The sequence below is a fragment of the Lytechinus pictus genome, chromosome 18 (genome assembly GCF_037042905.1).
Source record: "Lytechinus pictus isolate F3 Inbred chromosome 18, Lp3.0, whole genome shotgun sequence".
NCBI classification, from domain to species: Eukaryota; Metazoa; Echinodermata; class Echinoidea; order Temnopleuroida; family Toxopneustidae; genus Lytechinus; species Lytechinus pictus.
The window spans coordinates 18,078,296-18,106,118 of record NC_087262.1 but is presented as its reverse complement, the minus strand read 5'-3'; the positions used below and the strand labels follow the sequence as shown (position 1 = coordinate 18,106,118).

General features: G+C 34.6%; 1 protein-coding gene across 1 annotated transcript; it reads right to left on the bottom strand.

Annotated features, from left to right (window-relative positions):
* Positions 1 to 1,466: 1,466 nt before the first annotated feature.
* LOC129281159 (uncharacterized) lies at positions 1,467 to 26,540 on the bottom strand. Its single transcript, XM_054917101.2, has 5 exons — positions 25,812 to 26,540; positions 24,540 to 24,722; positions 15,713 to 15,885; positions 13,257 to 13,338; positions 1,467 to 6,360 (listed from the first exon to the last, which is right to left on the bottom strand). Exons 1-5 carry the CDS (start codon positions 25,915 to 25,917, stop codon positions 5,501 to 5,503), a joined length of 1,404 nt encoding a protein of 467 aa, XP_054773076.2. The 5' UTR covers positions 25,918 to 26,540; the 3' UTR covers positions 1,467 to 5,500.
* Between the last annotated feature and the right edge of the window lie 1,283 nt (positions 26,541 to 27,823).

Here is a 27,823-nt window from a genome sequence, read left to right as displayed (position 1 = left end):
CTCTCTCTTTCATTTATTCTTTCTCACTCTCTCTTTTCTTCTCTTCTGTTCTCTTCTCTTTCTCTTCTTTCCCTCTCACTCTATCTTTCTCACTCGATCCCCTCCCAACCTCTCTCCATCCCTCTGAAAGAATCACAATCATTTCTTCCCTAACCCCTCTTTTTTGTGTTTGTTATTATGTTCGATATGTTCTATTTCGCAAATATTTGCATCTCCTTAAGATCTCTAAATTCTCTTTTTATAGCTTTTCATCGTCATCCCTTTCCTTCTCTCCATCTCCTGACCATACATGCCCATTCAACCCCCTCTCTCCGTCTCTCTCTCTCTCTTCTTCTTCTTCTTCTTCTCCCTTCTCTCCTTCTCACTCACTATCATTGGTAGATTCGGTATTCAATTCATTCACAAATTGCCATCGATCGGTGCGACAGATCTTTATAACCGAAGGGTGAACAATCTTCTTAACATGGTGATAATAAAGACGAAATCGATTGTTGAAAATCAACCAAGCATTGGTAGATATGAATGGAAAAGAATAACACCTTCTGGACAAAGTACTTCTGAAAAAGAAAACTGTCATCTTCCCCATCCCCGTCTCTCTCTCTCCCTCTCTCTTTGCTTCTTCCATCATCATATTACTCCTTTACAAATTGCCAATTTGTCTACTGCCAACTCGTCTACTCACCAAATAGTCAATTTTCATTTAGTCTAATGCCATTCCGCCCATTAACATTTCGTCTAACAACCATTTGGTCCAATCATCACTTCGTCTTATAACCATTTCGTTTATGACCATTTTGTCTCAATAACCAGTTGGTCTAATATTCATTTCATTTTCATTCATTTTGCAAAATTACCACTTAGTCCAATTGGACCAAATGGTGTATGGACTAAATGGCTATTGGACCAACTGGTTATTAGACGAAATGGTGATTGGACGAAATGGCAGTTAGACAATGTGGATAGTGGACGAACTGATGGGAGACCAAATGATAGTAGACGAGTTGGCAATTGGACGAAGTGAAATAAGACGAATTGGAAATAAACCCTTTGAAATACATTACCCATTTCCCCTGCTTGCCAACATACACCCAATTTTCTTTCAAAAATAAAATATCCTCCCTTGCTCTGCTCCATTTGTAGAATTATTTCATCCCTTTTCCTTCCTCCTTCCCAATGTCCTCCTCCTTTTCTTCTTCATCTCCTTCTTCTTCCTCCCCACTTTTCTGCTTCTTCTTCATATTCCTCTTCCTCTTTTTTCCTTCTTCTTCTTCCTACTCCTCTGCTTTTTCCTACTCCTCTTCTTCTTCCCCCTCATCATCATTTCCTTTCATCCTCTTACTTTTCTTTTAAATCTTACTTTGTATTTATTCTCTCCCTTCTCCCCTCTATGTAACTCATCATCCACTTCACTTTTACACCAACCGAAGAATCACAAAAAACACTGAACGAAAATTCATAAAACCACATTCATGTATATAAAAAGCGTCACCGCCTGATTGTAATTCTTCTCTACTGCCTCTGCTCAAACCACATTAGTGTCAATAATTATAACAATGATACTATATCTTTTACAAATATTCTCCCACCTATTTCATCTAAATCCATTGCCTTTATATAAAAGATTACTGTAAGATGTCATACAGTTTCCCCAAATTACAATGACTATATTATTATATAATTTTATACATATCTACAGGTGAATAATTACAAATCAATGTTACATTGATAAGTGTGATATAGAATTCCCAAGCATCCTCATCTGATACATATCTAAAATGCATTAGTAATCAATTAACTTATTTTACCAGTTATGGATAAGTTACTGTTTGAAGCTGCTATTCTAAAAGCACTTAATGGGTCGAGTTCATCTCCTCAATGCAAGAATATATTTAACTCTTTGGATTCCCACATCATCAAATGCAATGAGCGATTATGATTGATGCTTAAGGCAATGACCCAACGATATACACTGATACACATTTGCAATACTTACAGGGATGATATATGTGCTATATATAATTAAAAAAACACTGAAGACAATATTCTCAACCATTTTTCCTTCACTAAAGTATGACGTTGAATCATTTTATGCTTTCTGTGGTTGTCTTTTTCAGGATTTAACCACAAGGATCTACAATTCGCAGGAAGAGTAGCTTAATTTTGTTTGAAGACGCTTTGCATACTAAACACAGAAGAAAATGCATATCACTATGGGAGAAAGTGTAATATATCCCACTATTGCTACATGTACATATTAGCATTAAAATGTATGAAATATTAATCATTCATACAGTGTTATGAGAAAAATCCTTGATCCCATATATATTTGGTCACATCAAATATAACAAGGGTAAGAAACCAACAACTTTAGCACCAGAATGATGTATAGTAGGTGCTCCTACATACATATGTACATGAACATGTATTCAAAGAGGTATAGTTTTAAAATGGTTTGAATTTGACTTGCATAACTTCTAAATCAAAGATCTTTTGTTTAAGAGTTGTATCCGTTTTCCTTCCATAATTACACTGTACGCTATTGGAAATGTTTTTTAATGTGAGCCATTGTTAAAGTCAGATGTAATTATTAAGAAACTGCAAGACACCATTTCAAAATAAATAACAAAAGTTAATCATAAGATGATCCAAAGTAACCATGGGCCAAAAGTAATTAGTGAATTTGTGCATCCCACAATGCATTTGCCCACCAACATTCATTACGTTGAAAGGCCCACTAGGTTGACAACTTTTTTTAAACCATGAGTGAGAATCAAAAAATTAAGCGCATGTCAAACTGAACGATGTATTCCAAGCACCGAGAAAGAATAGTGAGGAATACTGTGGTATGAAACAGATAATATCCAACTTGTTACATGTAGATGCTCAAGGCTCTCCTATTTCTATTAGGTTTGTGACTAACAATTTTACGACACAATTTAAAGAGAAATGCCAGTAGTTGCAGTAAACACTGATTTCATGAGAAAGTCTGTAAATCAGGCTTAATTGTCAGTATATCATCGAGGATCTAGATCTGGTACAGTTACATAAACTGAACTTTGTGAAATCTTGAAATCTACGCTGAAAAATGTTCACACTGAAGATCACCAACACAGATAAGCGCATGTGGGACAGTATATTGTATTATTATTGCCTTGAATGTCGGCTCGACGCTTGACCCGAATCCTGTGCTTATTTGCTGATTTCTCAGCAATTACACAATTTCTTCCAGAATTCTTTGGCACATATGTTTTATTTATACAAACAGACACTTTGGTGGTCATTTCATTGGATTATGTACGAACTCATTTTGATATCGTTACCACAACTGGCATTTACCTTTAAACACAGGAATTTGATTACAGTCAATGTTCTTTTAATAATTTCTGAACATCAACTCATTGTTCAAAAATAAATTAATAAGAAAATCATAAGTATCTCAAAAAAGCTGCTATGCTTCCTCTTCAAATGAAGTATTTTTAAATCAATGTTAAGGACAAAAGGATGCACACATCATGTACAGTGGTGTTCAAAAATTAATTAACCCAAGCAGAAAATGAACATATTTACAGAGTTCAAGTTCCACCATGTATTAGATATTAATTGTGAAGTCAGGTGATAAAATATTACATTCAATGTTTCTCTGGGCTAGCAGGACATTATAGTGTTGTTATCTACATGCACCCAGCATGATATAGTACATTTTGTGGTGGGGCTCACTAACTTTTGAGCACGACTGTGTTTGCATGAAAAGCTGCGACAGCTTGTAAAAGACTGTAGTGGGAACAACTTTATCAATCACTATATATCTTTCACCATGAGTTAAAAAGACACAAGGCATTTCGATGCACTTTCCCTTTGTGCTGTAGTTAAGTTTGACATTTGCATTCAAAAATGCATATTCATATGAGATCTACATAATTAATTTACACACATACACACACATGTAAAGTACATGCAAACAAATGTTTCAAGGATTAAATCCCAGTATATACCCTGTTCATGTATGCCAAGCTTTAAAAAAAAAAAATCTAGAACCAATCACTTGTACTTATCCCATTGTATCAGGGATACAAATTTGTACCAGTTTATCAAACACTTTCTTTATCCCTTCACACGTTTTATTTGTATGATTGATATCAATAAACACAAAATTCTACAATTTCATGCTGATATTACTAATACGCATTGCTAATAAAGCAAGACCCCCCTCCTTTCATATATGGCTCAATACTCAGTACTGTGCAGGTGTACATGTACAGGGGTCATTAAGTGATCTCCATGTAAACAGCCTATGCTTGTTATCTAACAATAGCAGGTCTACTGTATGTTAGAAAGTTTCTGATTTCATTAAAATTGCACACATAATTAGTGAGAGAGCATATACAGTATCAACTAAAAATCTGGAACATTTTACAGATTTTTGCCGAGAAAAATGCAGTCAATAACTTTGCTTTGTGAAATTTCATGGTAATACAGTTATCAAAGTATTCTGTCTCAGGCCTATCCAAAAAATAAGCATCAAACAAGAGGAAGCAAATACTATTAAATTTATTGACCTCCTTGAGTGAAAGAAACAAATCTGCAACATTTGGTGGGGGGGGGGGGGGTAGGAAAGCTGGCACATGAGCGGGGCAATAGTATAAACTATATATGTAGTTTAGTTATAACCAACATTCTCCCTGCAGGAGCACATGAAGATAGTAAAAATAACCATCATATAAATACACAAAGCATAAATCACAGTGTGAGAATAAGACAACTTAATATTAAAAGTCCACTCTGATAACAAGGGGATTGGATAGGCATGATCTTTGCGTGACAATTTACCAAGGCTGTTTTTAGCAGAGTGATGTTTACGTCATAAAATAAGTAAATTTTGCTATCATTAATTTGATCCCAAATTGAAATAATTTAGATATTATCTATATACTGTATATCATAGTAATTTAACGTTTGAGTACCAAATTTTCATCAACCCCTGATGTTACCATATTGCTGCATTTCACAACTACAACCTTTCTTCGCTTCTCACCAGAGATGGCGCTATATTTCTAGTGGTCCAGCAGAGAAATTAGGTGTTGTAAACAAATAGAATAAATGTGGCCATGCACATACATACCTGTAATGCAACAATATCATAACCTTACATACATGCTGAAAATTTCAAGCAAGAAATTGAGAAATCCCATCAGTAATTACATCTCTGTATATCCATTTGTTTGATTAAAGGTTTGAAATTTAATATCATGTGAGAGAATTAATAAGGAATAAGGAAATTTAGTTCTTAAACAGGTAGTGGTAACTTTACAATCTTTGGTAACACATTTCTTATGTATGTCGCCAGTCTATTAGAAAAAAAAATTCATGACTTTATATAGGCCTATTAAAAAGAAAATGTTTCAACTGCATATAAACCTAATATATTCCTTTCGTCCCTTGGCACTTCAGGATGGACATATGAGCGTAAACACTGACACCTAAACAACATAGATCATCAACATCACCATATGTGACAGTTATGAAGTGTTTCAATGTATTGCTTCAGCATCTTCAAACCAAAGATATAATTCTCATCTCGAGTCGTTGTTTCAATTGCATGAGCAAAGTCTATCATGCGAATCTCGACGTGATGCGGCGAGTGGTCGTTGGCCCCATCATGAGGCAAGTCAGAGTCCTTGCGAGAGGTTTCCCTCACGTTGCTCTGGTCTATCCTGTGGTTTGCATGTGCTGGCATGTCAAGTTGGTGCGTGGAATGGTTTGGAGTTGGAACGTGGCAGTTGTGATGATTGTTACGCGTAAGCTCGGGTCCAAAGACTGTTCCTCCTAAAGAAGCAGAAGGTCTTAGGTTTTCTCTGACATGGTTCACACCTGCCTTAATCTCATGTCTATCAATGACTGTATTATGCGTCACCTCTACTCCTACCCTATCATTAGCTTTAGAGCTACTCAATGGAACACTCGTCCTTGATTCACAACCATCGTCAACGGTTCTAACCCCATTCTCCCGCTGGTTCTTGCTCCCTCTGTTGAGTCCAGAACAATCATCTCCATCAACAATGCTATCATTACAATCCGATGATTTCTTTCTCTTCAAGGGATAAGTGTCCGGTTTCACTGAGAAGATATCGTCCGCATGACCGTTGACTGCTCCATCGGAATGTTGGGAAAGGTTGATAGGTTTCTTGACAGCATCGTCACCTGGAGAGATAGTGCCCTCGTAGATAAAGAGCAAAGAGCTAGAGTAAAAGTGGTACCTGGCCTGGACCTGGAACCAGTCTAGGATCTGCTGCAGACGGACCAGGAAGGAGTACATCACGTCCGTTCGGATCGTCTCGTCCACGTTGAAGAATTTGGCGAGACCTGGAGAATTGTGAAGATGAGATGTAAAGAGAATCAGCTGTTGTATCAGTTTACAGACATTGCTTGGGTGAGAATTCCAATATAATGATCAAGGAGGGCGGTTGGAGAAAGCATTCTGTTTTTCAGTGCAACTAAAAATATCATATACAAATCTAAAATGCACACTTCCTATTGGTTGCAAATCCAGTTGTGTATTTTTGCAATGGCACAAAAAGATGCTTTTTCAAGCAACTTGACAATCAGAGTGTGCACAACATGTCTTCTTTTTTTTTTATATATTCATGCCATCATTCTATAATAATCACTTGCAGGGTGTACATGTATTTTAATTTTATGTATGAAACACATATGCCCCAGGGGAAAAATTACCGGTTCACAGGTGCTTGGGGCGAATTCATCCCTGAAATTCCCACAGGGCTCACTATAAACTGCAATACAATGTAGCAAAATTGGGCTGGTGAGATGAAAAGTAGCCCAAACAAGAATTTTTTTCCTGATAAGCCCACTCTGGCCTATTCAAATGAATTCATGGGCTTGCTTTACTTCACGAGCTCTGTGCCTGCCAAGAGAAGTGAGTGAATGTGCTCAGACAAACGCCATGCCTCACTTTATTATTGAAATCAAGTGAAGGATTGCAATCAATTTAAGCATGCGATCAATTGCAATCAATTTAATTTTTTCAAACAATTGTGTTTTTGAAATTAATTCTTTGCAATTTAAACAATTGTGTTATTGCAACTAATGTTATTAATATAATTTTCTTCTTGCAATTTTCATCAGAACCATAAGGTTTTCCACTCTGAAAAATTCTTGTTTGTCTTTCAAACAAGTTTTACAAGTTATTTCCTGTAAATTACAGCTACATGTATATGGAGGGATGTCAAACATTTACTTGTCCTTTTTTCTATTATATTCCACCATGTATTGCTGATTTTCTGTTTAGTTATCTACCAGCAACTCTCTCAAATTGAAGACTGGGGGTCAGCTTCTGACCTAGCAGCATAAACATATTATATCAGTCTGTACACAAATAACACATATGATATCTACCGTATATGATGGTCAGAAGTGGGGAATTATCTCTTTGAATATCTTAAAATATTTGGTCGGGTAGAATGAAATTGTCGACAGAATTTGAACTTTTTGATGAATTATGTAATTTCAAGGACTGTATGAAATTTGAACATTACATTTGAAGATATTTAGTGCCCTCTCTCACAGTAATGCTTAGCTTGTAGTGGACCCCATTATTTCCATATATGCTCTATTTTATAATGTTTTTCCTTCAAATCCTTATATTTGTATCTGATTTATATTACTTTTTATTATGTTTGAATGGAAATGAAACAAATAATTTAAGTTATTTGAAATGTTGATTTTGTTTGCTTTGTTTTACATACTTTGAATGGTGACATAAAAGGTTGGTTCCAAACACACATTTTAAAAGGCCCTTTAAACACAAATGTGACAAATCTAGTGATTGCAAATAAGAAAGTTTCAAACAAAGATTATAATATATCCTGAAATTTTCAGCCCATTCCATACTTGAGCATGATCGGTTCATCACAGACGGACATTTGATAGATTTTGAAAATTTTGAAGGCTTGTAACAAATTAGGAATAAGATGAACAAGGTTCCTTTGTGTTTTATAGTGAAGGGTAGGACAAAGTATGCTGAATGATGAAAAAAGTTTGTTGCCATGGTTACCTACAAACATAGGTATCCACTAAATGTGCCATATCACAGACGGACATGATAGAAATGGGGTTTTCAGAATTTTGTACATTTTTATTGTTTCTATCTAAACAGCTTTAATAACATTGACCAATTATTGTTAAGGCAAATAACACTCAGGTATGTTAGCTTCTATGTTCGGCATATTGAATTCTTAACCAATATCAAACTTCTGAGAGAATTGCAAATTATATTTTCCATCACGGACGGACACAATTAAAATGCATTGGAAGTACATTGTAAGAAGTTCTTATTACTTTTTAGGGGGAACAAATGCTATTGCATTTATGAATTGTAAAATTTTTAATATAATTAAACAGTATTAGTTGCACAGTCAAGTTGCTGCAACTTCAATCAAGTTGCTACAACTTGATTTAAGTGGTCGCAACTTGATTTCTATGCTAGACGCACAGTATAATCTAGAAATATGATTGCTTTTATAAACACAGTTCTTGTCAAAATCAAATGTAAAGAATGTCCTAATGCACATTGTCTTCTTTTCAAATTATAGAATACTAGTAGAGTGTACTAAATCAACATCTAGTTGATCAATGATCATGTTGATACAACTATTTTCATTATCATGATGATACATGTACATGTTAATACAGTTTTAGGCATTAATTTGCTATGTCCATTGACCCAAAGAGCAAAGAAGTTTTTTTTAGGTCCATTAACTAAATCCAAAAGATTCACAGGTTGCTGATCCTAATGCTTGTTTGGTGGATCAAGTAATGTATGACCACAACTCTTGTCAGAGGCTCTCTTCAAATTCATTTTTTGCCCATATTAAAATGGAGACAACCCAAAACATCGAACAGCCCTCATGTATTTAGGCCCTGACCGTATCCAAAATTGAAATTGATAAATCATATACCAATCAAATGCTTATTAAACTTCTAAACACTGCAGTGCAAGCTTTATAAATAGTATGCATTTTTAGTCTACAAGAAAAGCAATTTGCTTAAAATTAGCTCCAAAAAAGGTATTCTTGTACTTTTCACAAGCCTCAAGACCGTGATGTCATGTTCTGTTAGAAGCATTGTGAATCCATAGGTTTGTATAAGGAAAAATTGATGATTTTTCTGCTTATCAGATTATGCATTCTACTTTCTTCTTTTCCATCACATAAAGATATTTCTGCAAGCTTGAATTGATGAAATCTACAACTTTGGACTTGTTCTTGCCATATTTTATTTCCTGCTTTTTTGGCATAAATGTAGCTTTCCAACTCTATCTGCATTCCAATTATGTTTAACAATTTTTCCTGACAATTTAGCCCCAATAACAGCCAAGCAAAGATATCACAAAAAATTGTGAAGAGTTGTAGGTTTCTATCCATTTGAGATCTGAATAATTCTCAGTGCCACTTTTCACTGCAAATTGAAACTAAAATTAAATTCATAATCTGCTCAGCAAAGTTTCTCATTTGCATATATGGATCATTCCACAGTATTAGCAGAATAGCAGTATTTTCTTAATATATTGCTCACTTGTCTGTCCGTGATCATTTTGATTGATTGATATGCATAAAATGTATGGATTTTAGCTATGTTCAAATGATGTACAGCATCTAGTAAGATACTTTTCATTCTACACACTTTTATTTTTTAATTGAATTGAAATAAAGAATAAAAAGCTGAATCCATACATATTATACATTATAAAAAAAGATCACGGAGGGACATTAATTTCATCATGGACGGAAATTTCAAAACAAATGTTAACATCTAACAGAAAAATTTACTTTCCATATTTTTTTTCTGCTAATTTATGTTTGATGATAGATTAATGTTCAGAGTGCAAGAACATCCAAACTAAATTGGAGTAACTTTGAAAACAATAAAACTAGAGTGAATTGAATTTGAGTGAATTTACTTTGTCCGTCCGTGATGAAATTAATGTCCGTCCGTGATCATGTTGGATTGAGTTTATGATATGGATTTCAGTTATGTTCAAATAAAATGATGTACAGTGTTTAGTGAGATACCTCTACACCTTTTTATTTTTTATTTCTATTCTGATAAAGAATAAAAAAAATTTTCATCTTTTTTTTTTTTTTCTTCTTTTTCTTCTGATAAAGAATAAAAAAACTTTTCATCTTTTTTTCATCATGGACGGAAATTTCAAAATGGAAATGTTAACACCTACCAAAAAAATTTACTTCCCAATATTTTTTTTTCTACTAATTTATGTTTGATAATAGATTAATATTCAGAGTGCAAGAACATCCAAACCAAATTAGAGTAACTTTAAAAACAATAAACTAGAGTGAATTTAATTTAAGTAAAAATGTCCGTCCGTGATGAGAGGTAACATCACCCCCATGAATAAAATGGACTATTCCAGTACTTTCGGAATCATCAATCTTCATGAAACTATTCTTTGAAACCTGAGATATCAAAGATTATTTTAAAAGCAACTTTGATAGAAAAAGCTAAGAAAAAAAATTCACCTCAATGGTAACCCTTAAAGGTCCTATGACACAAAAACCATTTTATTTTGGATATATATCTATTCTTGGGTAGTTTTACTTGAAAAATATGAATTTGCCATCGGTTTCTGTGTACGACGAACCGGCGTTGAGTTATTCCATGGAAATGAACTTCAACGGGAACGCCCACTAGAATTTTCGAAAAAGTCGGCCGATCGACCTGTCAATCATCATGACGTCATCGAAAGAAAGCCTTCTCAGCTGTGCAGCCGGACCCCTAGTTATTGCACATGTTTCTCGTGTAGTTGCTGTTTCGACCGAGCTCATCCTTAACAGATTTTTAAAGATTTTTATGAGGTTTTGATCATGGCTACAGCATCGTCATCAGCTGCGTCTGATTCTTCAGACTTTGAAGATTCAGGTTCTGAATATTATTCCAGCAATTCAATTTATTTACTTTGAATTCACACGTGCAACCACAATAGGCACTTCACGCTCCAAACGTCAGCAACACTCAGCAGATTCTTGCCCTGACGTCATAATTGTCACGTGATATACGAAACCAAATCGGGCTGAATTTTTTGTGGGCGTGGCGAATTGGGCTCAATTTCCAATATAAAACTGCCTTTGAACCTGATGTGGGATGTTTTTCGGGTAAAATTTTGATGGAATCGTTATTAGTAACCACTAAGCTAACGAATAAATCAGCATCTTTGCTGTATTTCATAGGACCTTTAACCGATCAGCTTCACTTGACAAATGAGAATATACCAAGAAGAAAGTACAAGGAGTTATTATTTTGGTTGAAAGAAGGGATATGATATCATCAGCCAACCTATGTTTTCTCAAATAATTGCTAAACTTTATATAATATATAGTGCGTCCCAGAAAAAACGAAACCGAGATTAAGCGATGATTTATCATAACTTAATCACAAATACAATAGACAAATGACCTACCAATGTAAAGCTTAGAATCTCCTCTTTCATCTGATATTACTTACATGTAGATCATTCCCCATTCATGCATGAGTGAGCAAAAACAATTTGAAGAAAGGATACCAAAAACTCATTTGGCGGGGGGTATCTGAATTTCAAAACGAAAATCACATGCCTAAAAAGTTCAATATCTGCTCTTTTATTTGATACCTTAACCACAAAAAATGGTCAAGAAGTAAAAAAGTTATGTTCCCTCAAAACAATGCTTGTATTTCCATAATTTCATTAAATATACGTGTTTTCACCGGTTTCCCATAGAAGCTATCGCATGGTTAACAAAACACTTAATCCATGGCTGATCGTCAACAAAACGGAGTGTCATGTGAGTTTGAACGCGAGCCTGTAGAACCTCTCAATTTTATGAAATTATTGAAATTCAAGCCTTATTTCAAATAACCATAACTTTGTTATTTCTTGACCATTTTCTGTAATTGAGGTATCGAATTAAAGAACAGATATTGAACTTTCTAAGAATGTGGTTTTCTTTTTGAAACCAAGATACAGCCCGCCAAATGACTTTTTGGTATCCCCTTTTCAAATTGTATTTGCTCACTCATGCGTGAATGAGAAATAATCTAAGTAATTGCAGATGAAAGAGGAGATCCTAAGCTTTACAATGGTAGGTCATTTGTCTATTGTATTTGTGATTAAGTTATGATAAATCATCGATAAATTTCGGTTTCGTTTTTTGTGGGACGCACGGTATATGTACTTCACACATTAGTTAATCAGATTTTGATTAATTTGCATAATTATGTTCATTTAATTTTACTATATAATTAATCCAGGTACTATTACTTTCAGCCTGGAGTACCCCTTTGAACATGGGATAACACACAGCTTCAATGGTGACCAAAACATTATTGACATGAAACTACATGTACATTCAATGATCTAGATTAATTGTAGACAGGATATGAACAACGATTACAGGATATGCATCAAGGTAAAAGGGTTATTATTTTATGAGTGTCATTAATACTCTCATTGGCACACTATTTTGTGATCAAATGAAATGGAAAGACACTTCAGATCATTAATAAATATGAAAGGAGTTTCTCATATTCTTTTATTTAAGCTACACGTAAAAGTGATTAGCTAGATTTACAAAAATCTGGGAAAAAGATGTAAATTTTTCTTTTATTTATTATTTTTTATACTCTTTGCTTTCAGGAATCCAACTGTCTCTCACTCTCTCTCTCCCTCTCTATTCCATACTTTCCCCATCCTCTCTTTACTACTCTCTCTTCTCCTCTCTCTCTTCCTTATATCTCTCTATCAGGGCCCTGTCTTACAAAGAGTTATCATTGATCCGATCAACCTCAACTATATGGAAATCCATCAATGTCATAGTTTTTTCTAAAGGAAACTTGCACAATGTCCTTTGTAAACAAAGAGAATCACACTGAATTTTCAAGAAAATGATGAATGCATGAATATGTACATCATTTCTAGAAAATATTTTGAACAAACATGTATTTCAGATGTTGGTGTTACTGACTTTCCATAGTTGTGGTTGACTGGATCAATTGTAACTCTTTGTAAGACAAGGCCCTGATTTCACTTAATCAAAATTACCGGTAATTCTCTATTTTTTTTCCTACATTAAGTCTCCCCTTATCAATCTCTCTCTTCCTCTCTTTCTATTCTCCTTTTTTCAAAATCAATGCTCTTCTTTTCACCACAATCTTTGCACTTTCCCTTCTGCATTACTTCCCTCCGTAGTTACCTTCAATCATATTGTCAATGTTGAGTGTTTTTCCATATGTCTTGTCATAGGTTGTGTACTTCTGGCTTCGAGGATGATACACCTGTTAAAAAAAAGAAAATAAATAGTTTTATTTCAGATTTCTTTCTTCCAAGGATGTATACCTAAAATTTGGTTTGATCATGAGATCATTTGGTAGAGATCCTCTGTCAACTGAGTCAGATAATACTTAACATATCACACACCGCAAATTTAGTGAAAAAATATGTCATGAACACTTAAGCTATTAACCCCCTCCCATATAATCTGATACCATTTTTAGGTAGCATATGATTACGCTTGGATAATCATGAGGTATTCTTTGCTGTGATGTAAAATTTTGTTGTGATGTAAAATTTTATCAAGGCTGCAACAAAAGACTTTGGATGCCCATGAAGTCATAATCCTACACAAGTTAAAAACGTCATTGCAAACCTATTTTTAATCAAATTTACTTAAGAGTTGATACTAAAGAGTTTTTAATATAAAACAGATCTCAAAACAATAATTGAAAGGTATTTTGCGATGGATTTTTCTGTAACTTTTTATTAAAGGATAATGACCTCATTGACATCTGGATACTGCAGCAAAGAATACCAACTGATCATTCAAGCATATGCCTATACTACATGGGATACAATTGTTTTGGGGGAAATATTCTATCAGGATACTTTCCTACGTGTTTATGATATATTTTGTCATTTCATCAGTGATTTGTGAGGTGTAAAGTGAGCCATGCGGTACATACCGACAAATCTCTAAAAATTGATATTTCATATAATACACTGTGAGTTTGTGACATTATGAGCTCCCCTATTTGCTTACTGACCACCATGTGAACTAAAAAAAATTGGAAAATACAGTGTAAGCAAAACTCTAAAAATGAGATAAATTTTTTTAATCTCTAATTTCAATGACTTTTTCTCCATTATGATTGTTTCATAATATACATGTAGATCTGTTCAATATAAAGCAGGGAATAATTTTGCTTTACAAATTTTAATAGCATTTTTGGTCATAGGAGAAAAGCTCTCAACAATTGTAATGTACAGTCCTATGTAAAAAAAAAATGCTATACAAGAGACAATATGCAGAGCAGTCTTTCGAAAATGTGGAGCAAATTGCGATGCAATACCAGGAAAATTATTCCCTGTAAAGTGTAAATGTATATATTGGGGTTGACTTGGCCTTTATTCGATTGAAGATACAAGGGAAAGCGGCATAAATGGAAGAAGACATGTTGACCTTAAAATATTGAAGTGAAATATTAGAATCTACATAAAAAATTAATACCATATATGATTTAGGATGTACATGTACACCCCAAGTAAATATGCATGTTTGTATTAAAGGTAAGCCATACAGTTCAAGGCTGCCCTGAAAAGGCAAACAATACAGTAAAAATAACCAACAACAGGTACAGCTATTTCTATTATGAATCATTCTTGCATCCCATTTCGTTCCATCATATTTCCTCAAGGTCAATCCCTCAAAACAGTTCTAAATATAAACTTTACTTTGGACATTCTTATTGTTCCCAAGTACAAAAGTCCTGGTACAGTGTTCATAAAGCTGGTTGTAAGTTACAAGCGAATCAACAAATGACTGGTGATCCTTTTTAGATGCTAAGGGCCTAAATCGACATCAATGAAAATTTTGTGTAGGCCTACAGGTATATCTTTCACCACAAGAAAGGATCATCAGTCATTCATAAAGTTGTTCGTAACTTACAAACATCTTTAATGAAACACCATTTCATAAAGCTGTTCATAGCGTTTACGAACGACTGGAACATAAAGTCAATTACTTAGGGATTTATCATGTAGCGCAAGAAAGTGTCACGAGACGTGCATAAAATCATTGTAACTTACAGACAGTTTTATTATCCATCCATCAGAATAGTGAACAAATATCATTTCATAGACATGATCAGGAAACACTGGGCCAATGGGTAGGCCTACTTAGAACTACTCTTGTGTTTGAGCATTCACTTTCTGACTTTAGGCCAATTATGAATTTTTTAATTTTACATCTATAGGTAAATGGAGGTTCTCTAGAACTAGTGTTTTGAATTTTAAAGGGGAAGTTCACCCTGAAGAAAACTTTGTTGTAAAAATAGCAGAAAAAATAGTAAAAAATATTGGTGAAGGTTTGATGAAAATCCGTTAAAGAGTAAGAAAGTGATTAGAGTTCAAAGTTTTGGATTTGTGACGTCATAAACGAGCAGCTGCCCCATGTGTTATGTAATATAAAATGCATGAATTTCAAATTTTTCTCAAACCTTCGGCAATATTTTTTATTATTTTTTCTGCTATTTTTACAATATAAACTTTTTGTCAGGGTGAACTTCCCCTTTAAATGCCTTGAATGTACTGTACGATTCCCCTAAGTTGGGAAGTATGAAAGGTCGCTAGTGACAAACCTGTTGACTAACTTACCCTCATTCCAAGGACTTGAAAGCCCAGCTTCTCCATATCAGGGTACTTTCTCCTAGACATCTGTATTTTGGTGCTATCCCCTCCCTCTGCGTAGCCAATGCGTCCGATCTTGATATCCATGATGCATGGATGCTTGTAGCCTATCGTCATGTCCCGAAGCTTGATAAATTCAACTACAAAAAGAAATGTATACATGTAAGCATAAAGAGGATTATAGCTAGGGCTAAGACTTGTTTGGATAGTTTGCTTTCCCAATCCTGAGGCAAATTTTAGGGGGTATTTGATTAAAAAAATTATGTGTGATTTGCCCTTTGACTTTGTGTATTCAGTGGGATCTAACACCCCCTAACATTCTACCCCGTTAATGGCCGTTAGCCCAACGCCTGCAATGCTTTGCCCGTTACAAACCATTGCGTACCGTTGGCAATGTTAGACCCAAACGCCCTCCAACGTCCCAAAGATACACCATTTAGATCTAATGCCCAGATCTAACGGCCCGACAGAAAAGCGTTTGACCTAAACTCTTTTCATCTTGCCAGTTCCTTATTATTTTCTGGAAGGTCAAGTTTGGGAATCTCCGACATCGGCCATCACATTTGATATGCAAGCGTCAAGTGTCCATCGATCGACTTACAATTGCATTGGACATTGTATCATCACATTTCTGTGGTTTAATATTCAGAATTTATTATCACTCATCATCATAACTAAAATAAAATGGGAGACAAAAAAAATATCTAGACTTCCAAGTACATGTATAGGGTGTATAATAATCGAATGAAAGAAGACACGTTCGCTCAAGTATTGATCAAGACAGATCAATTTTGAAAAGAAGCTTAACACAGTGTCAATGGCCTTGCATGTACACGCAAAGTGTACCTTTAAAATTTCCTAGTCATAAGAAATTGTTGTTAGGATCAATCTAGCAACATAAAAAAGAGGACAATAGCCTATTCAAATCAAAATACACAAACAGCTGACAGCTGGCCATTCAAAAAAATCAATGATGTAAATGTAATAGTTTTACAAAAATAAATTCTACATGTAATTGCTACAATAGTACAGTATTTTCTTATATTCAAGGTCACTCTCACATCAATGGCCACTGGTACTGAATTTTTTTCAGGCCAAGTTGCCCCATAAACTTGCAATGACCATGGACCTACTACTCAGAGTAGTAGGTCCATGCGATGACTGATGCATGTTTCCTCAAATCTACATATTACGTTGGGCATTTCCATACTTTTCAATAATTTACGACCGAGGGGTCATACACATTTGACTGAATGATATCGCTATGAAGCAAGAATTCCATAATTTTCCATGTTTTTTTCCAGGACCTGTACAGACCCTGAACCCATAATAATCCTTGCCAAGTTTGAATTGCACCAACAAATTCAACTCTTGTAGAAGTAGCTATTACAGTATGTACCGGTACATATAAATCAAAATTGAAATCTGAAATAGAATTTGTGCTACCTAACTGTACTGTCTGTACATGTAAAATATTTAAGTGAGCCCATTCTACCAGAAAATAACAGTTATCAAAGGACTTGCTTCCACTTCAAAACATAAGGCCATCCAAACAGCAGCTGTACATGTACATGAAGGTCAAGTACTTTTTACAATTTGACTGTTCTTTGGTCAGTTGGTAAATGACTGATTGTCAGATTATAGTTTTCTTGAACTACATCATCTACGTGTATTTATTCTCTACTCATTTTTTTTTCTTAAAAAAAAAAAGAATAAATCGAAAAGAGAATCTTAACATTTCATTTATCAACAATAAACATGTAAGATACTGTAGGTGACCCCTGTGACCTTTAAACTCATAACCCCAGGATCTACTTAAATCATTGTTTCTTCATACTGTACATATACATGTAAAAAAAACACACATGTTTGAAGTTGATTCCTCAAATGGTTCTTCAGTTACTCTCAAGAACAAGTTATTCTGCTCACTATTTTGACCTATGGTTTGCCCATGATATACATTTACTTTGTCCTCTTTTTGTACCAATCTTCAACTAACAGCACTTCACGTAGAGGAAATCTATGCCTAGCTGTCATTGCCAGACAAAAATAATGATGACCTCTGTGATCTTTAACTTTTGACTTTCATACATGTACCTCCACGAAACTAATTAATTGTTTGCCACTCCTGCTACATGATTGATACCTCGGTCACATTTGCTCTACGGCGGCCGTACGGCAAGTTGAAAACAGCCATTTTATTCATTTTTATACAAACCACCTGTACATGTAAATGTAGCTACATGTAGTACAAAAAAATGTTAAAACGGCTGTTTTTGACTTGCAGTACGGCCGCTGTAGAGCAAATGTGACCGAGATATAAAGTTGATCTATCAACCAATTAAAGTTACCATAAGAAAGAAAAATAGGACAGGGGAATAGAAGAGCAGATCGTTGGGTAACCACCTACATGTACATGTATAGTGGCGGGTGGAGGCACAAATATTGAGACATATTGAAACACAGAAAGCATACTATTCATGTGAGCCTAACATACATTGCGTGCATAGTTGACATCAATCATATCAACATTTCTACTCGGATAGCATTTCCTGTCATTAATACTGGCTGCATTTGCAAAGCGGAATATTGCGCAACACAATATTTTTGTCTGGCAAAGTTGTCCTCACAGTCATAGCAGGAAATGAACGATATGATATCAAGCCAAGAGTTAAAAGATTGAATAGCAAATGCATTGCCCCCTTGTAATGCATTGTATCAGCTTTGTATCATGTCAGAACCTTAAGTTTATTTACAGTACATTCAAATACAGCGTATGTTTTATTTCTAAAACAAGGTGGTTTCACAAACCATGAGTCTCCCCTGATTTCCGCAATCAAATGCAATATGATCTTTTGAACCCTACATGTGTAGATGACCTTTGACCTTATCATTCAAATGTGATCGTAACTGTTGCATAAATAAAGAAATGAAAGATAGCAAGAACAAAAAACATAAAAAAGGATGGACATGACTTCATATCATTTGACCTTTTGAATCCTAGATGACCTTTGACCCCATCATCGTCATGGACACATAAAGTAAATGTATGTCGTATTACATGTAGTAACCCAAGGATCATACATGTATGTACCAACTGTGAACATACTTGGTACAGAAATTAGAAATGACAGCAAGTTGAACAAAAACTTAACATGTTTGTTACAGAAAACAGACTAACAGGAAAAGTGATCACTGTAGGTCTACTACAGCTCTGCTGAACTTTGTTCAGATGAGACAACTTTGTTCAGGTGAGACAAGAAAACTATAATAAGGCGCTCAAGGCTGACTCCAGGAGAGCGCTTCATCAACATTTTTGCCCTGGAACAAGTTGTTGGATCTGACCACTTTCCTTGATTTCAATTGGCTGAGGATAAAAGATACTTCATCTGATTGAAACATCAACAAAATCATGTCCAAAAAGTTGGTGAAGCCATAAAGGTACAGGTATGTGCATTTACTGGACTATTTATTAATTTCACTCTTCTATAATTACATACCAGGTACACTGAAGCCCTTTTGGCCTTTCAATATTGAGGATATTTTCTCTTTGAAGTGACAGTGCCATGTCATTCCAATTCAACAAAATTGTGATAGTTTTCTATTGATTGATTCTTTATGAAAATTGGATTTTACAATTCATCTCAAACATGTACACCTGTACATATCAACGCTCTCTCTCTCTTTCTCTCTCTCTCTCTGTAATGATTTTTCTCAATATCTAAAATTAACAATCTTTTGAATATTCATCTAAAATATATCAGAAAAGTACTGTATTGTTGCTTCTGTCGATTCCATACTTGCGATGCGGCTTGATCAAAAGAAGTAAAACAATAGGCGGTGCTGCACCATCCCGAGTTTGCTCAATCTCGAGATTTTAGCCCGATCAGCCCTCTTCGCGATTAATCTCGAGATTCAAGAAACCCCGTCTGCACCATCCCACGAAGAGCGATTCCTGCTCGAGCAAGGCAACAAGCCCGATATTACGAGCATGCGCACTTTCGGATCTTGGAGTTTCAACGGCCCGCGCTTTTGAATAACTTCCCGCGATATGCAAGCAATGTACTCCTTTCACTAGCACTTTCGCCGAATTCAACAATCCTCTCAGCTCAACGAGTGAAGAAGTGATGTATTCTTCGTTAAATATGATGGCGGAGTAGGAGGCAACGACAGAGGGGGAGAGAGAGGGAGAGAAGGAGGAAAGAAATGCTATTTGCTCACATTTTGCGAAGGAATAAGACAACACTGCTGTCAGTGTTATTGAATATGACCATCGTCGATGAGCGCCTCCCCCTTCGGTCTGGTCTCTCCCAAAATCCATTCACTGGTGGGACACCATCGTTGCTTATGAACGCTATTCGCATGTATAAAGTTGACTTTCGCACGTGTTTATGTTATGTTTTGACCAAGGCGGAAGTGGAACGCGAATTGCATTATGGACTGACGTCATGAATAAATTACCCCGAGTCCAATCTCGAGTGCGTCTGCACCGACGAATTAGCGGGATAATTCGTAAAATAGCGCGCTATTTTGCAAATAAACCCGAGTTGACTTGGGATTGCAATCTCGAGATTAATCCTACGAACCAGCGCGATAATTGCGTCTGCACCGCCAACTATCTCGAGATTTTTCAGATCGGGATAATTTGCCGGATCAGAAATAGCGCGCTAATTTGAAAACTCGGGATGGTGCAGACGGCCCTATTAAGTAGAAAGCCCAGCTTGAAATCTTGTGACCCTTGCCAGCATTGTAGCATGACTGTTTACTTTGCGATCTATTGAAATGTCAAACATTTTCTCTCTTTTTCATTTATCCTCTGAAAAGACAATCTAATAATCCAAGACCATGACAGGATAGTAGTTTGGATACCCTGAATCAAGAAATAATCAAATTAATGGATATTACTGTTATAAGACTCTGACAAATTGTCAATTTTCAACCGATGGTTTTAAAAACCACCTTTGTGAGTTCGGGCCAATATGTTTTTAAATCTCAAATGATATTTGACCTTGACTTGGAAACATTTGTGATATCCAGTATTCATCTCACAAAAGTTTCATTCAAAATTGCTTTTATTACAATTAACCAATATTTAACAAAATAAAGACTTGTACTTTTTAAAGGTAAAGAAGTCCATCCCAACAAAAAATTGATTTGAATAAAAAGAGAAGAATCAAACAAGCATAACTCTGAAAATTTCATCAAAATTTTTTTTCACTGTTTTGTGAAAAATAAGCGAAACTTTAAAATGTCATAACTGTCTTATTTTACATGGATCCGATATTGATGAAATTTTCAGCATTATGCTAGTTTGATTTTTCTCTACAATTTATTAAAATCAACATTTTTCTGGGGTTGACTTGACCTTTAAAAATTGTTTTGAAAATTCAAAATCGTTAAATTTTAATGTCTAATGTTGATACCAGTTTATTGATCCCAAATTACCTCCAGTGTGACCTTGGTTTAATTACAGTACCTGAAAAGTAGATTCATCTTTGTCCCAATACTTGATATTCATGTAAGTTTTACAGAATAGGGACTTATATACTCACAAATTATTGACTTGAAAATTAAAAATATTAATCTGGGTTAAGTTTTTAATCTTGAAAGTGAAACCACAACATGGTCAAAGCCCACTGATCATAATTAAATGACTCTTGACTTTGATCATGTGACCTGATTTGAACTTATTTCAGATGATCAGTAATACTTGATTATCAAATATGTCCAAGTTTTAATAGGTCAATATACTTCCAAAGTTATGGTGACATTTCAAAATCATATAAAGTATGGCTAAGAATTCAAAGTTGATGACATTGCCATCAAATTTTTGCAGGGTCTTTTTTTTTTGGGGGGGGGGTTACATTTTGACATTTTGTCTTTTATTTGTAAAATGCATCATGGGAAACAAGAAACAGAAAACAGGGGTCAAATGAAATGTTGCATTATGATAAACATTCATGAAACTAGGGTAACCTGAAAAACATTTATTACCATATCTGATCTGGAGTCCTGGGGCGGTATTCTGAAAACGTTCTTATCTTAATTTTGTTCTTATCTACGTCACGATCTCAAATTGGTATTCTGAAAACGTTCTTATCTTTTGTTCTTATCTTTTTCTTATCTTGCTAAACATCCTATGCTGAGCGCGTAAATGTATTACTCGCGCATATAATACAAAAGCGCGCTAAAAAGATAAGAACAAAATGAAGATAAGTGGTATTCTGAAAACGTTCTTATCTTTTCTCTTTCTTATCTTTCACGATATTTATGATAATATTTAAGATAGCTAGAGGGTTATCACATCTCACGATGTCCGCGTTCTTTCTTGCTTAAAATCGATGGCCACTATTAGTAACAAGTTCCCACAAGTATTCCTCCCACCCTTTCTTTCATTCACCCTTTATTTTCCCGTCTCTTTTTTCTATCCCTTTTTCTTTCTTTCTTTCTTTATTTATTTTCTCTTTTTCTTCCTTTCTATCTGTCTGTCTTTCTTCCTTTCTATGTGTTTGTCTTTCTTTCTTTCTTTCTTTAAGTTTATTCTTCATTTATATCTTTGTTTTATTCTTTTGAATCTTTTAATTTCTTTACTTTTCTTTTGCTTTGTTTCATTTATTCGTCATCTTTCTTCCTTTTTTATTTTCCCTTTTCATTTTATCCCTTTCTTTCTTTTCTTGAATAAGTCTTTATTTCTGCTTTTATTCTTTCCCCTTTTTCTCTTCCTTTCCTTTTCTTTTCTTTTCATTTTTCTTTCTTCCGTCACATTTTTGTAATCTTTTTATTTCTTCCTTATTTTTTCTTTCATTCTTTCGTCTTTATATGTGCTTTTCCTTTTTTCCCCTTTTTCTTTCTTTCTTTCTTCCCTTAATATTAATTTTTTCCCCTTATTTTTTTTTTCTTTTTCCTGTTTTTTCTTTTTCTTTTTGGTTTTTTTTTTCTTTTTTCGTTCATTCGTTTGTTCTTTCTTTCATTTTTTTTATTTCTGCTTCCTGACACTCTTGTGTCTTATTTACTTTCTTTCTTGTGTTTTATTCTTTATATCGCTCATTCTTTTTTCGTTCATTCTTTATTTACTCTCTTTCCATAATTTCCTCTCTGTGTCTTTCTTCTATCAATTAAAAAAATATATTTTTCTTTATTCTTTCCATTAATGTTTTTCTGTTTTCTTTTTTTTTATTCATTCTTCACTTTTCCTGACTTTTTTTTTTCCCTTTTCGTTCCTTTTCTTTCTTTGAATTTTCCTTTCTTTCTTTTTATCTTTCTGTAATCTTTATTTTTGCTTTAATTTTCCTTTCATTTTTTCTCTCTCATCTTTATTTCTTTGTTTCATTTTCCTTTTCCTCTCTTTTTATTATTTTTTATTTTGTCCTTTTACTTTTTTCCTTTAAGTTTCTTTCTTTTCTTTCTTCATTTTTTCTTCCTCACTGTAACATTGATAATCGTTCTATTTTTTTTCCTTATTTTATTATTTTTAAGTTCTTTGTGCTTGCTTACTTTCGTTTACTCTTTATTTCTTTCATTATTTTTTGCTTTGTTCCTTTCATCTTTTTTTATTCCTGCTTCATTCTGACACCTTTCTGTCTACTTACTTTCTTTCTTCATATTTTATTCTTTATTCGTACCTGCTTTATTTACTTTTTATCTTTACTTTCTTTCTTTCTTTATTTTGTGCACGTGTCTCGAAATAATAATCAGTCATTGCGTATAAAATTCCTATTTCGCGCAATGCGCCAGAAACAGTGTACGCACAGCGCCCATGATATTCTCTTGACATAAGGAACGCTTCTATTGGTTAAACTGCCAATATAAAGCGCATTTTGATTGGTAATATCCTAAAAATGGGCGTGTTGAAGATAAGGAGGCAGTCCTTACAAAGATAAGAACGCGTTAAGAAGATTTTCAGAATACCGATTTGCAATGATTTTAGCGTCTTCTTATCTCAATGAGATAAGATAAAAGATAAGAACAAAGATAAGAACGTTTTCAGAATACCACCCCAGTACAGGATGAGGAAATACCCATACAGTCAATCTGTTATTGGATGTTTTGGCAAGCTTTTTATCACAAAGCAAAAAAGCAAAAACAAAGCAAAGGAAGCAAAAACTGCTTATAAACTGGGCCCTACATAAAATATATATATATGTATATAAATTATTAGAATATAGTCTATACACATAGTGAAATTGTATTAATAGATACATTCAGTAAGAGGTACTGTGCACATTACAGGCTTCAATCATATCCAAAGTTACAAATGTGTGTACCATACTACTTTAAGTTATCATAGCAACACACCTGATCCATGAATGTTCTTATTTTCTCAGTGAGGAAAACCCAATTATGACTTGACAGGAGGTACATAATGTTGTGAGACTGAATAGCTGTACTGTTCAGGTGATACATGTATGTTGTGGTTTAAAGTGGATAAGTCTCTGGACTTTGTACCACAAGGTCCGGGGTTCAAATCCCACTGCAGCACTCACGTCCTTTGACCAGGCATTTATCTACACTTTCCTCTCTCCACCCAGGTGACCCCGTTGAAATTCCTTGAATGCTCAAGCGTCAGATTCGGTAGCCATGCTTAAGCTGGGGTAATTGTATGCAGCGCTTAGAAACATTTATATTAAACGCTATAAGCTGCATATTATTATTATTATTATATGTGGAAATTTAAGACTTGAAAACATTTTCAATACACTAATTTAATTTCCTCCTAATTATCAGATTAATTACTCCCTGAGTCCCTACCCAATCAAATTAAAAAGATAACAGAAAAAGATGTTTATTATTTTACCTGAAGGATCGTGTGCAGAGGCGACTGTTCCTCGAAACGGGCATACAAGACTCCGGGCATCTCGCAGGATTGGATCAGCTTGCTCTTCATCAAATATTGTTTTGTAAAACCTCTTTTCTCTTTCTCCTCGATTGTTGGTCTGTAGAAGCTTCAGGATCGATCCACTGTTGTCTTGCAGCAGACCTAAGAATAATAATAATGTAATGAGAATGATTAATATTTATTATAATAGCAGCAACAATTCAGATTAAATGATAATAATTGTAATACTATAGCAAGATTAAAATCAACAATAATTAAAAAAAATCACATCAACAATAAAACAGAAAGGCCTATGTAAAAGTAAATCATAATGATAATAATAAATGATAATAATAATGAGAATGATAATAACGATGATTATTATGCCAGTGAAATAATTATAGGCAGTTCTTTATTTAAGCCTTTACTGAGAAGACTAATGAGTAAAAATAGCTACAGCTACAGGCCCACAATGAAAAGACAATGAAAGACAAGAACATGATAGTACATGTATGATGGTGGGCCCCAAGTCTGCGCACCGGCACCTAACAATTTGAGTTAAGATTTAACATGAATTTCTTCTTATTTCACAAAATCTTTCAATTAATAATGTTCCTTACATTATTAAGAGTAAGTGTACCAAATTTCTCATTAAAAAATGAAAGAAAATATAGGATTTTCTTGAAAAAACCTCGGGCAGTCATTTTCAGATTGAAAAAAAATGATACCCCATGTCTGCGCATGCATTCACTTTGCACACGATTCGGGGATTTTGATGAGAAAGGCTGCATTTTGAGGCTGTCACATGAAATGCCCTAAATTCATTATTTTTCCACCAATTTGAGTAGGATTTTTTTATGAATACCTGTCTATGTATTGCATAAAGTTCGTGCTCGTTGCGCATCTTCTTTTATTAGAATCGCGCAAAAACGCATGTGCACAGACAAGGGGGACTGCGCAGACTTGGGGGAACTTGCCATATACTAATGATGAAACCAATGAAAGTAAAATATCTCATCTGAGTTACATATAGGAACAAAATAATTAATTTAAACTTGATTTAGAATCAGAAGTTTGTTGCATATCCCTAGCTAAGCTATAAAAGACTACGTTAAAAAAATGTAAAACACCAATGAATAATAAATTAAATGACATCAGTCTCACTAGTAGTAAATTTAACATTTGAACCTGTTCCCCAACAAAAAATTTAATTATTGGGAGATATCGGATGCAAGATTCAATTCAACTTACCTGCCCGAGTTTTACTTTTGCCGTAGATATGTCCTGCCACTTGGTGACTCAGAAGCTGGCATCCTTTTGGAATTGGAGGTGGAGTTTCATTTTCTTCACACGACATATTCAATACTAGGTTCAACTTAAACCCCGCCAATGGCAATGCAAATTTGCAATGCTGCCTGGCTGATTTGAGTACGACTACGAGATTTAATTTTATTAAATTTGAGATGAAAAAAATTATCAGTCAATGTAATTATATCCCTAGTGTTTATCCAAACATGTTCAGATTAAAATACAGTTTAACACACACATAAAAGACTATGTAAAAAAAAGTTAAAGATCAATCACTTCTTTAGACGGAATTCCCACGGCTACGCGCATAGCCCAGCCAAATGGGCGTTTGACAAGGCTCGGTCCGCTGGGCTCGTCCAGGAGGCGGTGCCGGAGGCCGGGGAGTAGCGGGAGCGGAGCTCGACCGTAGGCGGAGCAGAGGGCAGTTTCCACTTCACTGCCACTGGCATGACTGGTGCTGGCACAATTAATATAATTTTGACTGGACCACATACAGTTATGGCATGCCTTGGTTGTTATTCAGTGCACCCATTCCAATCAAACTAAGTTAGGGATTCAAAATATTCGTTGTCGTTGTCATCACGGTCGGTGGTTAGATTCACTGACTGGTTGGCTGGCTGAGTCTGAGAACTCGCTCGACGCAGAAGGATACAAGTTCAGTTAGATTTGTGTACACATAGCGCGATAAATACAAAAGTAGGTACCCTTAGTACAAATTCATTCGCGCTATGCTCGAGCTATTGCGCTATGATTTCTCAACGAGCTTATCGTAATTATCTGCGTGCGTCGAGTGAAATGAACATAGCTAAAATTAATTAACTTGTGGTATATTATGGTGTTTTCAAGATTATTTTATTTCCAATACAATAATGATGGGGGATGGTTAGTGATTAATTTTCCAATGCTGATATGTTTGGAGAAGACCCATTTGGCTTCAGGAGTGGTTATTCGTCTATGGATCACATATTTTCACTGCATGCTATTCTTGGTATTTACAGGGGGAAGAATTTATACTGCTTTTGTAAATAAAGGTCTTGTTTATGGCTTCCCGTTAATGCCCACAAATAATCATAAAATCATTATGGCAAGTCGAATAAGGAAGATCAAAAGAAGACACATGTCCTGCAATGTCCTCAGTCAGAGATCTAGTATCATCTGGCCTTTATCTGTTCACTTTCTTCTTCATTTTGTTTTTATTGTCTTTTTTATTAATGTTTCTTCAATTTTTATAAGTATTTTTTGTCTGTCGCCACTAATTGCCAACTCTTTACAGTTTACATAGTGTGTCGACATCACAGAATCCTCTGGGAGTCCGTACTATACAGTGCGTATAAAAAAAATGGGACAGTTTAGAAAAGTGTATCAAAATTGTTTCAAATTATGATGTCTATATTTTGATGTTAATATATACTTTGATGTCTTATCTTTCTAATGCTTTAAAAAAATTAGTTTCGTTCATGCTTGAGCGAACACAAGACGTTTTTGTGAGGGGTTCAAAAAAAAGGCTTGCGCCAAATGCCAGAAAATTAGAAAATATTGATCATTAGACTTCTTGCTGGTTTTTATTCAATTTGCTCTCATTTCTTTATTTCTACATCAATTTAGCTCCTACTTGGTAAATATTATAATTGGATAATTTTACATATCTGCCCATGAGGATAATGAGGTCGAAGGTCGTCTAGGGTTAAAGGTCAAATGATATGTGGTCATGTCCATCCCTTTTTTAAGTTTTTGTTCAACTTGCACTGATTTCTTTATTTCTGCATCAATCATGTTCATATACTTGGCACATAATTATGATTCTTGGGTAATACTACATGTGTATTCATGAGGATGATGGGGTCAAAGGTCGTCTAGGGGTCAAAAGATTATATTGCATATTTTAATTATCGCGAAATTAGGCGAGACTTATGGTTCGCAAACCACCTTTATTTAAATATGTTATCTTTTAACAT